This window comes from Eriocheir sinensis, chromosome 36 (genome assembly GCF_024679095.1).
Source record: "Eriocheir sinensis breed Jianghai 21 chromosome 36, ASM2467909v1, whole genome shotgun sequence".
NCBI classification, from domain to species: domain Eukaryota; kingdom Metazoa; phylum Arthropoda; class Malacostraca; order Decapoda; family Varunidae; genus Eriocheir; species Eriocheir sinensis.
Genome location: NC_066544.1, coordinates 7,877,490 through 7,894,989, shown reverse-complemented (window position 1 = coordinate 7,894,989; position 17,500 = coordinate 7,877,490). Strand labels below are relative to the sequence as shown.

The window sequence follows — 17,500 nt, the reverse complement described above, 5'->3', positions numbered from 1 at the left end:
TATCTTCCTTTTTCTTTCACCATTCTCCACTTCTCTTCCTTCTTCCTTCATTATTCAACCCTTTTCAGTTCAGTCCACAGTTCATCCCTCTCTCCCTCCTCACTCCTCCTCCTTTCAACCCTCTCTCTCTGTCTCTCTCCCTCTCTCCTCATTATTTCCCATTCCTTTTCCCTGTTTCTTTGTCATCCTCTCTCTCTCTCTCTCTCTCTCTCTCTCTCTCTCTCTCTCTCTCTCTCTCTCTCTCTCTCTCTCTCTCTCTCTCTCTCTCTCTCTCTCTCTCTCTCTCTCTCTCTCTCTCTCTCTCTCTCTCTCTCGCTAGTTCTTTTCCTTCCTCCTTTACCATTCTCCATCCTGCGTTAATCCAGTCAACCTTTCAACTATCTCTCCTTTTACAGTCTACCATCTCTCAACCCTCCCTCTCCCTCCTTATTCTACCTCTCAGCTCAACCCTTTTTCTCTTCGTCCTCAGGCGCGGTGGAGTCCTGCCTCTCCCACGGGTTGAAGAGGCGCACGCTGGGCCTCTTCAAGACGTCCTCCACCACGGCGCTCATCCACAAGGTCGGGAAGAGCTTCGCGCCCGCCGCCACCGTCTCCAAGATCGTCCAGGAGATTGAGAACTCCGACGCGGGCAGGTGAGAAAAAGGGGACAGGTAAAGGAGGATTGACAGATAGATGAACAGCTAATGAGATGAAAGTGACATAAGGACAGGTGAGAAAAAAGGTGAAGTGAAAGGAAGAGGAAGATAGGGACAGGTAAATGGACAGCAGGTGAGATAAAAGTGACAGGTAAAGGTCAGGTGGATGGACAGCAGGTGAGATGAAAGGGACAGGTAAATAAAGACAGGTAGATATGGATAGCAGGAGAAATGCAAGGTACAGGTAAATATAGGACAGGTAAATGGACAGCAGGTGAGATAATTGGGGACAGGTGTGGACAGGTAGATGTATAGCAGGTGAGATAACTGGGATAGGCAGATAAGGACAGGTAGGTGGAGGGGTGGACAGAGGCATGTAGGTCAATAAATAAATGTAGACGGGATGATAGTTTAAAGAGATATGTATCGAGTGAATGATAGGGACAAGTATATAAGAACAGGTAAGGTAGACAGGTAGGCAGGTGTAGGTAGAGAATATAGAGGTAAACAGGAGTAGACAGTTTGATAAGTTAAGAATATATGTAGAGATTAAATAGTATGTATATTAGCAGGTAGACATATACATACAGACAAACAGACACACTTAGACAGACAGAGAGAGAGGTAGATAGACGGACAGATGAAGACAGTTTGATATGTTAGAGATGCATGGAAAGATTGGATTATATGTAATTAAGCAGGTATACAGAGAGACAGGCAGACAGACAGATAGACAGGCAGATAGATAAGCATACAGACACAGACAAACAGATAGATAGGCATACAGACACAGACAAACAGATAGATAGGCATACAGACAGACAGCCAAACAGATAGATAGACAGACAGACAGACAGACAAACAGATAGACAGGCATACAGACAGACACACCCACACCCACACAGACCAAAAAACTATAAAAAAAAGGCGAACAAACATCTTATTACGGTCGTGTCTCTCTCTCTCTCTCTCTCTCTCTCTCTCTCTCTCTCTCTCTCTCTCTCGTTCGCTCGTTCTCGCTGTAATGTCTTTTTTTTTATCATCATTATAATTTATTTTTACGCCCCAGAATGACAACGGCCGCAACAGAAATAGCAACAGCAACGTTTCATATTTTCGGGGCAGCAAATATTTACCAACGGAGGCTTTGTCAACGATGTAGAAAAATGTGTATTACTCTTAACATCCATCATACACTACATACATACACACATACATATATCCATCCATACATACATCCATACATACATACATACACACATACATATATCCATCCATCCATACATCCATCCATACATACATACACACATACACATATCCGTTCATCCATCCATCCATCCATACATCAATCCATTCATTCATACATACATAGACAGACAGACAGAAGTATACATAAATTTACACCTTCGTACACATATTTTTTTTACCTTTTGTCTTCCTCTTTTTTTTCTTTTATTTCTTCCTCTACTGTAAAAAAATATACATACACACATACATACATACATACATACATGCATTCATACACATACAAACAAAAGCGACTGTGACATTGTAAAACTTGCGGGAGATAAAATAAAAATAAAAACGCGTCGATGAATAGAATGAAAAAAAACGTGAAATACAAAACAAACAGAGATAAAACACACACACACACACACACACACACACACACACACACACACACACACACACACACACAGACAAACAGAGAGAGAGAGAGAGAGAGAGAGAGAGAGAGAGAGAGAGAGAGAGAGAGAGAGAGAGCAACACGATCAACAACAAAAACCCACAAACAAACACTCACAAACAAACACTCACAAACAAACAAACATACAAGCAATTACCGATGACTCCCGAATTTTTATTTAGCTGTTTTTTTTATTTGCTTTTGTTTTGCTTTTTTTCCATTATCTTGCATGTGATTTTCTTTCTTTTTTTCTTTTTTTCTTGTTTTTTCTTTATTTGCTTTTTTTTCCATTTTCCTGCATGTGCTTTTCCTTCTTTTTTTCCTTTTTTTTCTTTTTGTTCAGTTTCGTTTCTTCTTTTCTTTCATTGTTTTTGTTTTTCATTTTCTTGCACGTGATTTTCTTGTTTTTTCATTTCTTATTTGTTTTGTTTCGTTCATTCTTTGTTTTGATCGCTTTGCTTGTTTTTTTCTGTTTTTTTTTAAGGAGAGTAAGATTTTTTGTTTTGTTTTATTTCTGGTCTTTATTTCTAGTTTACTTATTTGCCTTCTCTTCCTTCTAATGCGTTTCCTTGTCCTTTATTCTCTGTCCAATTTATCATCTTTTTGTTCTTTTTTTCTTTTTTTCTTCTTCCTTTTCTTCTCCCTTTTTATTTACTCATTTAATTCTTCTCTGTTTCTTCTTTCTTCTTTTCTCTCTTTTAAGCCTCCTTCGCTATATTCTCTATCTATTTTATTTTTTATTTTTTGCATTCATCCCTTTTACTGTTTCCTTATTTATCCTTTCGTCTTTGTCCCATTTATTTTTTTATTCTTCTTGTTAATTTTTCTTGTTTTCCTCCTTTTTTTCTTCCTTTTTATTTTATTTTTATTCTTCTCTTTTTTTCTTCTTTTCCTTCTTTTGTACCTCCTTCGTTATTCTCTCTTTCCACTTCTTTTTATTTTTTCTCTTCCTTTTACGATGTTTCCTTATTTTATTATTTTATTCTTCTCGTTATTTTTTCTTGTTTTCTTCCTTTTCTTCTTCCTTTTTGTTTAGTCTTTTTATTCTTCTCTTTTCTTTCTTCCTTTTCTTCTACGCCTTATTCGCTATTCTCTTTCTTTTTTTTTTTTTCATTCATCATGTCTTTTATGCTTTCTTCTTTCTTTGTTTTTATTTTCTTTCTCCAGTTCCTTTACTTGCTTTCTTATTTCAAATCTTTTCTTATTTCCCTCCATTTCTTTTTTGTTATTTTTCTCTTTCCCTTGTTTCTTCTTTTACGCCTCCTTCGTTGTCTTGGTCTTCTCCTTCGCAGTCTTGCTTTCTTTGTCTTTATTTTCTTGTCCTCTTTCCTTCCCTTTCCTCTTTCCATTTCATCGTTTTTTTACGCGTTTTACTCCCGATTTTTTATTTTTTTAGTTGGTTATATTTTTTTCTATGTTTTTGTTTCTTGTTGCTTTCTTTTCATTTCTTTTCTTTCATTTTTTTTTGTTTAGAATAGAATGGTGGTGTTATTTTTTTCGGTTACTTTCTTCTTTCAAACTTTATTTTCCCCCTTTTTTTATTATTTTGTGTTTATTTTTTCCTCTTTTATTCCTCTCGTATGTCTCTTCTCTGCTCGTTTACTTACCTACTTTTTTTCTAATCTTTTCTTATTTTCTCCCTCTTTCTTTTCTCTCTCTTTTTTTCTCCCTTTTTCTTTTCTCCCCGTTCTTTTTCTCCCTCTTTCTCTTCTCCCTATTTCTTTTTGTTCTTTTATTTCTTGTTTCTTTTTCTGCTTTTCTCTTTTCTTCCTCTTCGTTGTCTTCTTTTTTATTTTCCTCTTCTTAGCCGTCCCTTTCCTTTGCTTCCTTCATTCAAATATTTTCTTAATGTCTCCTTTTTTATTTATATTGTTTGTTTTCTTTTTCACTTTTTCTCCTATCCCTCCGTTGTCTTTCTTTTTTTTCTTTTTCTTTTCTTTTCTTTTCTTCCTTGCACGTCCAAAGCATGCGCACGTTGGAAAGTTTTCGTTTTTTGTTTATTTTTTTAGCATTCTTACCGCCAAGTCTTTAAAGTTTACCTTCTTATCCTTTAATCTTCTCTCCGCGAAGATTTCTCTCCTCCTGGTAGTGTTAGGAAGGAGAGAGAGAGAGAGAGAGAGAGAGAGAGAGAGAGAGAGAGAGAGAGAGAGAGAGAGAGAGAGCGCGCGTTGTTTTAGCCTCGTATACCTCTTTATTTTTATATATTTGAACCATATTTGTATCCTTTCCTACTCCCCCCCCCCTCCACACACACACACACACACACACACACACACACACACACGTTGTCTCCCCGCACATAATTAACCATCTCAGTCTAATCTAACCTAACCTGACAACCAAATTTAACCTAACCTAACATCATCTAACCTGATATAACCTACTCAAACCTTAGCTAACTGAATCCGATCTTCCGTAATCTGAACTAATCTAACTTACTCTTTAATTTAACCTAACCTCCCCGCACATAACTATCCATCTCAGTCTAACCTAAACTGATAACCGAATCTAACCTAACCTCATATAACCTACTCAAACCTTACCTAAGTTAATCCAGTCTGACGTAACCTGAATTAATCTAACCTACTCATGAACTTAACCTAACCTCCATCCACTGAACAATCTTCCTTCCTTCTCCTCCAACCCAACTCCCTCTAATTCACACCCACTCTCTCAACCTTCCTTTCTTCCTTCCTTCTCCTCCAACCTAACTCCCTCTAATTCACACCCACTCTCTCAACCTTCCTTTCTTCCTTCCTTCTCCTCCAACCACCCACTCTCCCTCCCTCCCTTTCTTCCTTCCTTCTCCTCCGGCCTAAGTCCCTCTAATTCACACCCACTCACCCAGCCTCCCTCTCTCCTCCTTCCTTCCAACCACCCACTCTCCATTCACACCCACTCACCCCTCCTCTCCTTCGCGCCTCGGCAAGCCCCCGCTGGTCAAGAAGAACTCGGGGTCCATGAGTGGCTGTGTGTCGCCGCCCCGCTACCTTTGGATCCGCGTGGCCCTGTTCGAGAAGGTGCTGGCCAAGATCATCGACTACCTGGTGCAGAACAGCAGGTGAGAGCCCGTTAGCAGGGGAGGAAGCAGGAGAGGTAGTAGTAGTAGAGGCAGTAGGTTTTTTTCTATCTTTATTTTTTCCTTGAGCTGTTTCCTTTGCTGTAGAAAAAGTAGTAGGTATAGGAAGAGTGGCAGTAGTAGTAGTAGTAGCAGTAGTTGTAGTGATAGTAGTAGTAGTAGTAGGAGGAGGAGGAGGAGGAGGAGGACTGAAACTAGATTACATAGGGATAAAAAGGAGGAGAAAGAGGAAGGGGAGGAGGAGGAGAATGAGGAGGAGGAGGAGGAGGAGGAATCAGAGAGTGAGCATTTATAGATAAGTGGATTTCGGCGTGTGTGGGAGGGAGGGAGAAAGGAAAGAATGAGAACCTAAAACAAGGAAAAAGAAATAACATCAAAAAAGGAATATTGGATGATGTGAAAACGAAATGAAAACAGTCCCGAGATGTAAGTTTGGTAGACCTGAAGAAGGGAAGGGCACAGAGAGAGAGAGAGAGAGAGAGAGAGAGAGAGAGAGAGAGAGAGAGAGAGAGAGAGAGAGAGAGAGAGAGAGAGAGAGAGAGAGAGAGAGACGGTGAGGGAAAAAGAGAAACGGTGAAGGAAAAGGAGAAAGGGTAGGATAAAAAAAAGAAGAGGAAGGGAAAAAGATGAAGGGTGACGGAAATGAGAAAGGATAAGGGAGAAAGAGAAAGGGTGAGGGAAAAGAGAAAGGATGAGGAAAAAGAGAAAAGGTAACGGAGAAAAGAGAAAGGGTGAGGGAAAAGAGAAAGGATGAGGGAAAAAGAGAAAAGGTGAGGGAAAAGAGAAAGAGAAAGATAGAAAAAGGAGAAAGGGAAGTGAAAATGAGAAAGGTGAGGAAAAAGGAGAAACGGTAACGGAGAAAAGAGAAAGGGTAAGGAAAATGAGAAAGGGCAAGAAAAGAGCGAAAGAGCAGGGGAGGGAGGAAAGGCATAACAAGGAAAAAGACGAAAAGTGCTGATGCAGGAGAGGGAGTGCCGGCTAATGAAAGCAGGAAGGGTTGGCAAGATCTAAAGCGTTAAAAGAAAAAAAAAAGGAAATGTTAAAAAGATGGAAGGGGAGGAGAAATAGCAATGGATAAAGAGGAAGCAGGAAACTCAGATACAAAAATGGATTGACAGATAGATAAATGGAGAGAGATTGAGAGAAAGAGAAAGAGAATGAGGAAATAGTCAGGGAGGAAAGATAAGGAAAAAAATAAAAAATAAGGAGAGAAGGAGGGAGTGAAGGAGAGAGGTGATAGGGGAAGGGGGGAGCACGAGGAGGGGGCAAGGGCAGGGGGGGAAGGCAATTGAATTCAGTCCTCCGGGTGGTTGATGGGGGGAGGGGGGGAGGGGGGTAAAAAAAGAAAAAAAGAGAGCGCTTTGAAGTATGAAAACTAATATCCGACAGAGGCCGAATTAATGTAGTTGTGACGTGGACCTTTATAGACTCTCTCTCTCTCTCTCTCTCTCTCTCTCTCTCTCTCTATGACTATACACTTGTGAGAGAGAGAGAGAGAGAGAGAGAGAGAGAGAGAGAGAGAGAGAGAGAGAGAGAGAGAGAGAGAGAGAGAGAGAGAGAGAGAGAGAGAGAGAGAGAGAGAGAGAGAGAGAGAGAGAGAGAGAGAGAGAGAAGGACTTGACAGGTGCAGTGCTCATCTCACCTACTCTTACAAACACCTTTCTCACCCTCCGCGGTCCCGTCTAGCACCTGAGCCTCGTGACGGGCGTTCTATATCCGGTGTCAGGCCGAGGTACGAGGAACTGGGTCACTGGTGCGAAGGGAAGGGAGGAAGGAAGGGAGGAGGCGGAGGAGGAGGAGGAGGACGGCGAGGAGCAGGAGGAAGGAAGGGGAGGAGGCGTAGGAGGGACCTTCGCTTATCGATTATCGTCCGTAGGCATGGGGCGGCCCTCCTTTATTTAATAGTTCCGGAGCTGTGGCGTAACATAGGGAAGGTAGGAGGCAAGGGGATCCTCTACCGCCCCAAGAACCCTGCGTCCCCACATTCCAGGGGCCGCCCAAGACTCCCGGCCCAAGATTCGCTGTGTATTGCTTAGCCGTCCGCGCCCTCGTCAGCAGGGATGCCGCCGCAGTGCACGCATCACTCTCTGTCCCTGGGAATCACAGCCTCCCGCCCCTCCTGTCCTCCCTCACCCAAGGAAAAATCGTGGCCTCGCCTCTGGCCCGGCCGATCACAAGGGGTGTCTGCCACGCCAAGATAGATCACCAGGCTGACCTTAAGGGATGTGTCACTCCTTTCCCCCACACACTCGAGGCGCGGGCCGGTGCGTCTGTCGCGGGGTGTAGTGAACATTTGGCGGCGACAGGCTGTTACGGTGCTCTTTTACTTGTTGACGTCGGAGGGAGGAGGAGGGAGAGTGTTTCCCTTGCTTCAGGTATGAGACGCTTTCTGCCTAAGTAGTTGAAATGTCGGCCACCTTTGTCCTCAAGGAAAAGACTCGGGGCCATATTCTTAAACATTTCGGCGCCCACGCATTTGACAAGGTTTTCGTTGGGGTTTGGGATAGTAGTATGACCCTGGTGGCAGTTTGACCCTCCTTCTGTACCATTAACGTGAAAAGATACTCATCTGAACCCGATTCATCTCCTTATTGGCCTTTTGAAATGGTTGATGTGAGAGGCAGAAGCGTCAGAGAATACCGACCTTACCTTCTAATAAAGAGAGAAGGGTGTCCTCCGTCACAGAGAAAAGATTCTTTGCCGCAGCGAGTTCCAACAACGACAGAAGGAAGCCCCGTCTGCCGTCAGCCCCGAGGGAAGGAAACGACGGTCACGGCAGCAGCAAAGGAAAGAGAAGAGATTAAACAGTCCCGCGCCGGGTAACGCAGGGCACGGCTGGAGGGACAGATCCGAGGCGCCCGAGGCCTCGCGGAGGACACTAGGCCGGGGGAGAGGAAGGATGTGATATAGTCTAGGAATAGAGGAAAGGAGGAGTGATAGACATAGAGATAGATATATGGATAGATTGATCGATTGATAAACAGATAGATAGATAGGAGAAAGCCCAGCTGCTGGTCAGCCTCTTCGCCGGGATTTGAAGGTGGACGACCCCAGACAGCCACCGCCTCATTTGGTACAGCAGTGCGAGGAGACTGTCACCAAGGTGGAGGTGACACAGGTGCTGGTCGAACGCCTGCTGCGACAGCTGGACACCAAGAAGGCGACTGGCCCCGATGACCTCATTCCACACCTGCTGAAGCAGTGTGCCCACGATCTGGCTGCCCCTCTCACCACAGTCGTCTCTGCCTGCCTCAGGAAAAACATCTGGCCATCAGCGTGGAAAGAGTCTCAAGTGGTTCCCGTCCACAAGAGGAGGTCCAGGTCTGACCCTAAAAATTACCGGCGCATCTCCCTGCTCTCTGTGATGGGGAAAGTGTTCGAAAAGGTTGTGGCAGACGTAGTCTGTCGCCATCTCAAGGACAATTACCTCCTCTCAGACCAACAGTTTGGGTTCAGACCTGGCCGGTCCACCTCTGATCTGCTCATGCTTCTCACCAAGAGCTGGCAGGGCGCCCTTGACGACGGCCTGGACACTGTCGTGGTGGCCCTGGACATAGCGGGTGCTTTCGACAGAGTGTGGCACGGTGGCCTCCTCGAGAAACTCCGCGCAAAGGGCATCCAAGGTGACCTCCTTTAGCTCCTGGGAGACTACCTGTAAGGAAGGACGCTCCATGTCGTCGTTAACGGGCAGGCGTCCGAGTTCCTGCCAGTGGAGGCATCAGTGCCACAGGGCTCAGTGCTGCGGCCAGTTCTGTGGAACATTTACGTGGACGACCGTCTCCGGCAGCTGCCAGCAGTCTCAGCTTACGTTGAGGATTGCACTCTCTCCTGCACCTAACCCCGACAAAACAGTGGGCGAGTTGTTGACGAGGTCAATCAGCAGCTGAGGGTGCTACAGGAGTGGGGTGCCCGCAGGCAGGTGACCTTTGCACCGGAGAAGACCCAGGCAATGGTGGTCTCTCGATCCCCCACTGCCGGGCCAGCAGTGGAGAGGAAGCTACGCTTTGGCGGCATCCCTCTCCCACTCCAGGAATCCGTCAAGATTCTGGGAGTGAAGTGGATCGAGGGCTACGGTTTGACACTCACATCAAAAACATTGCCCAAAAGGCCTTCCACAGTCTCCTGCCTGCGAAGAGTGGCCAGCTTCCTCGGCAGAAAAGGGAGGCTCCTGCTCTACAAAGCCCAGATACGGCCTTACCTAGAGTACGCTGCCCTCTCTTGGATGTCATTTGGTGCCTCGCACAGCGGGGGACTCAATAGCATCCAGCGACGGGCGTTGTAACTAGTGGATGTTGCAGACCTCCCAGCCCAGACGGAGACTCCCAGCTCCGTCGATTCGCTGGAACACCGCAGGGACGTCGCGTCGCTTCTTCCACAAAGCACAGGTGCAGGAAGTGCCACACCTGGCGGGCCTACGTCAACCTCCGAGAGTCACCACACGGGACACGAGAACGGTGCTATCCCGTGGTGGCGCAGAGGAGATGCCACGTTCCCGCACCAGCCAACACCAACGCACCTTTGTGGGTAGAGTTCCCGAATGTGGAATGTGTTCACGGCCACCGTCCTTCACGTCCGGGAGATGAATACACAGGAGGTTAAACTGGCGGCCACCACTGAAGAAGTTCATTCCCCACTCCACTGACACTTGTAGTTGATTAGTGACACAGTGCAGTGTGTATATATATGGATGTGTATAATGTGTGTTTTTATTATTTTTTTTTTATATAGACTTAATGCCCTTTGAATAGGCAGCACACGGCAGTGCACCTTTGTTTTTGTTTTAAATATATATGTATGTTTAAATAAAACAAAAATAGATACATAAAAAGATAGATTGATCGATTGCTAGACAGATATATAGAGAGATTACTCGATTGCTAGACAGATAGATAGATAGACAGACAGATATTAGACAGATAGGCATTCTCTTAACTGCCGCTTTTATTGTAAAAAAATGTTGAAAATAATAAGAGATGATAGGAGAAAGAAAACGAGAGGCTGAATTTATTATATAAAGACAAAAATGGACAAGCAGGTAAAAAATTAGAAAAATTATACATTGAAATAATTGTTAGAAAAATAATTATTACGTGGAAATAAATAATGAATATTTTTCGCAGTCAGCTGAACATGATAAAATGAATTTCTAGGACATCATTACGAGTGAAAAAATGTTCTCCAGTCTAATTTATCCTAAAAATAAGAAAAGACTGAAAGTATTTCGAATTTGCAGAGGAGAAAAAATATAGTATACGAATTCGCAGAAATTTTTTATAATGTAGTAAACTAGTGGACATTAATAAAAATAGGCTGGACGTGACGGACCAAAAAGAAAAGAAAACGGGAATATTATACACCAAAACAAGAGGAAAATTATAAAAAAAATGTGCAGAGAAGCATTTTTGAAGTGAGAGGATGAAAGAGAATAACTAGTTGACGTTACTCGAATTAGGATTAACATTTTTAAGACTTGAAATGACAGAAAAAGGAAAATAGCAGTTGAGTTAGACATTAAAACGCAGGTAAGGAGAGGAAAGGGAGAAGAAGCAGAAAAAAATGAAAGGAAAGTTTGAAGGCTTGAAATGATGGAAAAAAGAAGTTACACATTTAAAAAGCAGGAAAGGAAAGAAAGGGAAGAAAGAAGATGCAGAAAAAAAGAATGAAAGGAAAGAAAAAGGAAGTTGAGTTATTCATTCAAAAAACAGGAAAGGAAAGGAAAGGAAAGGAAGAAGAAGCAGAAGAAGAATGAAAGGAAAGTTAGAAGCCTTGAATTAAAAAAAAAAGAAAAAAAAAAAAAGAGATTGAGAGTTATACAGTGAAATAACAGGAAAGAAAATAAAGGAAGGAAGGGGGATAAAACAAGAAAATGAGAATGGAAGGAAATTCTGAAGGCATAAAACGAAAGTTAAAGGAGGAGAGGTTGAGAGTTATACAGTGAAAAAAAAATGGAAAGGAAGGAAAAAGGAGAAAGAGGAAGAAGCAGGAAAAAGAACGTTTGGATGGAAATTTTGAACTTGGAATATTAGATAAAAAAAAAAAGAGAGAGAGTTAGATTGTAAAAAAGAAAAATGGAAGAGGGAGGAAGGAAGAACAATCAAGAAATTAATATGACGAATAGGAAATAACTGAGAGATAATAAAGAAAGCAACTGAAGGGAAAAAGAAAACAAAAAAAAGATTAGAAAAAAATGACATCACGAAGCGAATAGAGGGCGACAGAGGAACTAAATAAAATAAAATAAAACAGGAACAATAAAGAAAAGGAGACAAAAAAAACTTGAAAGATAAAACAAAAGTAGTGAAAAACGAAAAAACAATAAATGTCTGAAACTTCAAAAGACGAATATGCAATAAAAGATCAGAGAAAATAAGAAATGAATGAAAGGCAGAACAAGACGAATGAAAATGCAGGGAAGTGGAAGATATGAACAGGAATACGAGCACAAAGGCGAGAGAGAGAAAGCATGAATTAACGAACGGAAAAGTTAATAGCACGAACAAGAGATAAAAGAGGAAATAGACAAAGGAAGGAAGGAATGCAGGAAGGCGAAAGATTGAAACTGGAAATGTATATAAAGACTAAAAATGATAAAAAGAAGAGAAAATGATAACGCGAACAAGAGATAAAGAGGAAATAGATAAAGTAAAGGAAGGAAGGAAAAAGTGTGTGATGATAATGCAAAAAGGCGAAAAGTATGAACTAGAAATATGAATAGAGACCAAAAATAAGTAAATAAGAAAAGAAGAGAAATTGAGAACGCAAACAAGAGATAAAGAGGAAATAGGTAAAAGAAAGGAAGGAAGGAAAAGTAGTGATGATAATGCAAAAAAGGCGAAAAGGATGAACTAGAAATACATATAAAGACCAAAATAAAGTAAATAGTAGAAATATCAATAACCCGAAAAAGAGAAAAGAGGAAATAGGTAAAGGAAAGGAAAGAATGAAAAAGTGTGATAATTATGCAAAGAGGCGAAAGATTTAAACTAGAAATACATATAAAGACGAAAAATAAGTAAATAGCAGAAATGTCAATAACCCGAATAAAATATAAAGAGGAAATAGATAAAAAAAAAGGATGAAAAAGTGTGTGATGATTATGCAAAAAGGCGAAAAGTATGAACTAGAAATATATATAAAAAACAAAAATAAGTAAATACCAGAAATGTCAATAACCTAAATAAGATATAAAGAGGAAATAGAAAAAAAAAGAAAGGATGAAAAAGTGTGTGATGATAATGCAAAAAAGCGAAAAAAATGAACTAGAAATATATATAAAAAACAAAAATAAGTAAATACCAGAAATGTCAATAACCTAAATAAGATATAAAGAGGAAATAGATGAAGAAAAGGAAGGATGAAAAACTGTTTGATAATAATGCAAAAAGGCGAAAGATATGAACGATAAATAGTTATAAAAACGAAAAACAATAAAAAGCAGAGAAATTGATAACCGAACAAGAAAGAGACGGATAATAATTAAGGTGAAGGAAGGAAGGCAGGAAGAGAAATAATGGACAAAGGCGAAGAATATTATAAACTAGAAGAATATATACAAAGACAAAAAGTAAACAAAAGAAAGCAAAGTTGATAGCCAGAATAAGAGATGAAAAGGAGAATAAAGAAATTGATGGAAGGCAGGAAGAGAAATAATGGACAAAGGCGAAGAATATTATAAACTAGAAAAATATATACAAAGACAAAAAGTAAACAAAAGAAAGCAAAGTTGATAGCCAGAATAAGAGATAAAAAGGGGAATAAAGAAATTAATGGAAGGCAGGAAGAGGAATAAGAATGCAGGAAGGCGAAAGATTTAAACTGGGAATGTATAAAGACTAAAAAAAAGAAAGGAAATGACAGAATATTTAATAAAGCGAAAAATAAGAGATAAGAGGAAATAAATAAAGAAGAGAAAGCGAGGCAGAAAGAGTAATAATGAAAAAAGGCAAAGAATAGGAAATAATTATATCCTAATTCTATCCCTCTCTCTGTTCCTTTATCTCCAGTTTCCTTTCCGGCCGTTCTATCTCTGCTGTGGTAGACGGTCACTGTTCTTCCCCTAAACCTATCAACAGTGGTGTTCCACAGGGCTCTGTCCTGTCACCCACTCTCTTCCTGTTATTCATCAATGATCTTTCTATAACAAACTGTCCTATCCACTCATACGCTTACGACTCCACTCTGCATTATTCAACTTCTTTCAACAGAAGACTCTCTTAACAGGAATTACAAGACTCCAGACTGGAGGCTGCAGAACTCTTAACCTCAGACCTTGCTATCATTTCCGATTGGGGTAAAAGGAACCTTGTGTCCTTAAATGCCTCAAAAACTCAATTTCTTCATTTATCAACTCGACACAATCTTCCAAACACCTATCCCCTATTCTTCGACAACACTCAGCTGTCACCTTCTTCAACACTAAATATCCTTGGTCTATCCTTAGCTCAAAATCTCAACTGAAAACTTCACATCTCCTCTCTTACTAAATCAGTTTCTTCGAGGCTGGGCGTTCTGTATCGTCTCCGCCAGCTCTTCCCCGCACAGATGCTTTCCATATATAGGGGCCTTGTCCGCCCTCGTATGGAGTATGCATCTCACGTGTGGGGGGGCTCCACTCACACAGCTCTTGTGGACAGAGTGGAGTCTAAGGCTCTTCGTCTCATTAGCTCTCCTCCTCTTATTGACAGCCTTCTACCTCTTAAATCCCGCCGCCATGTTGCCTCTCTTTTTATCTTCTATTGATATTTTCATGCTGACTGCTTTTCTGAACTTGCCAAGTCATGCCTAAGTGCATGCCTCCCCCCCTCCCGTGGCCCTGCTGCACACGACTTTCTACTCATGCTCATCCCTATACTATCCAAACCACTTATACAAGAGTTAACCAGCATCTCCATTCTTTCATCCCCTTCACTGGTAAACTCTGGAACACCCTTCCTTCGTCTGTATTTCCTCCTGCCTATGACTTGACCTCTTTCGAGAAGAGTGTATCAAGACACCTCTCCACCCGAAAGTGACCTCTCTTTTGGCCACTCTGTACTTATCGCTATATGAGAGCAACAGTTAGCGGGCTTTTTTCCTTTTACATCTTTTTGTTGCCCTTGAGTTGCTCTCTGTGCTGTAAATTTATATATATATATATATATATATATATATATATATATATATATATATATATATATATATATATATATATATATATATATATATATATATATATATATATATATATATATATATATATATATATATATATATAATAATAATAATAATAATAATAATAATAATAATAATAATAATAATAATAATAATAATAAAAGGCAGAAAAGTTAATGCCGCTAATAAGAGACTTAGAGAGGAAATAGATCAAGGAAAGTAGGGCAGGAAGGAAAACTAATAATAATGATAAAAATGCAGAGGAATAGGAATATATAGAAAGACGAAAATATAAATGAAAGGCAGGAAAATTAATAAAGCGAGCAGGAGCTAAAGAGAAATAAATGAGAGCAGGAAAAAATATTAATGGAGAAAGGCGAAGGATGCAGACTAGAAATACATGTAAAGGCAAAAAATATGATAAAGAGCGGAGACACTAATAGCGTGAATAAGAGATAAAAAAAGTAAATAAACAAGGGAACGGAAGGCAGAAGGAGTGATAATGGATAAAGGCAGAGAATAACATGAACTAGAAATATGTATAGAGACGAAAATGATAAAATAGATAAATGAAGGGGCAGCAAAATAGATAAATGAAGGGAAAGCAAAATTAATAAAGCGAGCAGGAGATGAAGGGGGAATAAATAGGGGAAAGGAAGAGGAAGGGAGAGTAATAATAGAGGAAGGCAAAATAGATAAACTTGGAATATATATAAAACCAAAAAATAAACGAAGAGCAAAAAGATTAATAACGTGAATATGAAGTGACGGAAAATTGATTATGAAAAGCAGAACAGGAAGAATAGTAAGGCAGGAAGGCAACATATATACACTAGAAAAATATATTAAAACCAAAAAAAAAAAAAATTGATGGCCGAAGAAAGATAACGAGAACATGAAATAACAGAGAAAACACATTAAGGAAAGCAGAAGAAAATTAATGATGTATAATGCAGAAAGGCGAAAAATATAAACTAGAGATATACAGATAGATAACAAAAGATAAAGAACAGAAAGAAATGATGATTAAGATTCGTTTTAGGTCCGTGCCAGTATCTCATTACCTACCTTATGAAACATCAGTATCTCTTCATATATCTTTTCTACAGACTCAGAAGATATTATAGAAAGCAGGAATGGAAGCACGACATTGTGGAAAGGCAAAAAGATATGAAATAGAAATATGTATAAAGACAAAAATAAATAAGTGGCAGAAAAAAATGTAATAACGGGAATATGAAGTAACAGAAAATTGATTAAAGAAAGTGAAAAAGGAAGAACAATGATGGAAAAAAAGGGAAAAAAAGAATGGAAGGAAAGTGTAGATTTGAATTGATGGAAAAGGGAAAGAAAGGAGAGGTTGAGAGTTAAACATTAAGAAGAAAAAAAACACTGAAAGGGAAAGAAAGGAAAGAGGGAAAAAAGAGAACATGACAAATAGGAAATAACTTAAAGAAAAAGAAAGAAAGAAACGTTAGGAAATAAATAACCTGAATATTCATAAACTCGGGAAATTTATTTATATAGAAAGCAAGGCAGGAAAATTATGATAATGTTGAGAGGCAAAAAGATATAGACAAAATATGTATAGAGTCAACAAAACCATAAAGGGTGGAACAATATATGAAAACTAAAGGAAAATACAAAGAAACAAAGATAAGAAAAATTTGATGCAGTGAATTTGCACAACATTGGAAATAGATGAAGGACAACAAGAAAAAGAAGAAGAAGAATGAAGAAAGGAGTGAGATGTTAACAGAAAGATAATATATAAAAACAAAAGGAAAACACATAGAACAAAAACAGGAAAACAAGTACATAATATCGTGAATCTGCAGAACATAGGAAATCGATGAAGGAAAACTGGAAAAGAAGAATGATAGTGATGCAGAAAAGAGTGTAAGATTAACAGAAAAAAAAATACAAAAAAATAAAGCATAAAACGAAGGCCAGAAAACAAGAACATCGTGAATCTGAAGAGGAAATAGATGAAGGAAAACAGGAATAGAAGAAGATTGATGATAATGAAGAAAGGAGTGAGAGATTAACAGAAAAAATATAGAAAACGAAAAAAAAAGCATAAAACGAAGGCCAGAAAACAAGTACATAATATCGTGAACCAGAAGAACATAGGAAATACATGAAGGAAAACAGGAAAGGAAGAATAATAGCAATGAAGAAAGGAGTGAGAGATTAACAGAAATAAATAAAAAAAAAAGCATAAAACGAAGGCCAGGAAACAGTAACATAGTGAATCTGAAGAGTAAATATATCAAGAAAAATAGGAAAGGAAGAATGATAATGAAGAAAAGCGTGAAATATCAACAACAACAAAATATAGACAAAAATAATAAAACATGAAGGTCAGAATATTATAACAACGCAAACATAAAAGCAAAAATAAGTGAGTCAAGGCAGAAAAGAATAAGGTGAATATGGAGTAACTCAGAAAACATTATAGAAAGCAGGAAATAAAGAACGATATTGTGGAAAGCCAGAAAAGATATACAATAGAAATTCCTTTAAAGACAAAAATAGATAAATGGCAGAAAGAAAAGTATAATAACGGGCATATGAAGTAACGAAGGAAAAGGAAAGGAAAGGAAAGACGAAATGCAGTAATAGCGTAAATCTGTTGCGAAAGAGAGATATAATAGAAGTAATAGCGTGAATATGCGACAAGGAAACAGGAAATATTAGTGAAAGAAAGACAGGAAAAGCAATTATAATCCAGAGACGCGCGAGATTATAAATAGAGAAAGAAAGTAAGAAAAGAAAAGGAAAAGAGGAAAAGAGGAAAGAAGAAATGAAAAGTGAAGAAAACATACATGCAAAGAAAAGGAAAAGAGGAAAGAAAGAGAAAAGGAGAAATGAGAGGTGAAGAAAACAAATTTACGAAGACAAAAGAAAAGGAAAAGAGGAAAGAAAGAAAGAGGAGAAAAGAGAAAA

General features: G+C 39.5%; 1 protein-coding gene across 1 annotated transcript in view; it reads left to right on the top strand.

The window, feature by feature from the left end:
• Positions 1-5,236: 5,236 nt before the first annotated feature.
• Positions 5,237-17,500, top strand: part of LOC127007684 (small G protein signaling modulator 1-like) — a 66,175-nt gene continuing 53,911 nt past the window's right edge. The window contains exon 1 of the mRNA XM_050878902.1: positions 5,237-5,383. Coding sequence (XP_050734859.1) covers positions 5,283-5,383 — 101 coding nt within the window. The 5' untranslated portion in view covers positions 5,237-5,282. The remainder of the gene's footprint in view (positions 5,384-17,500) is intronic.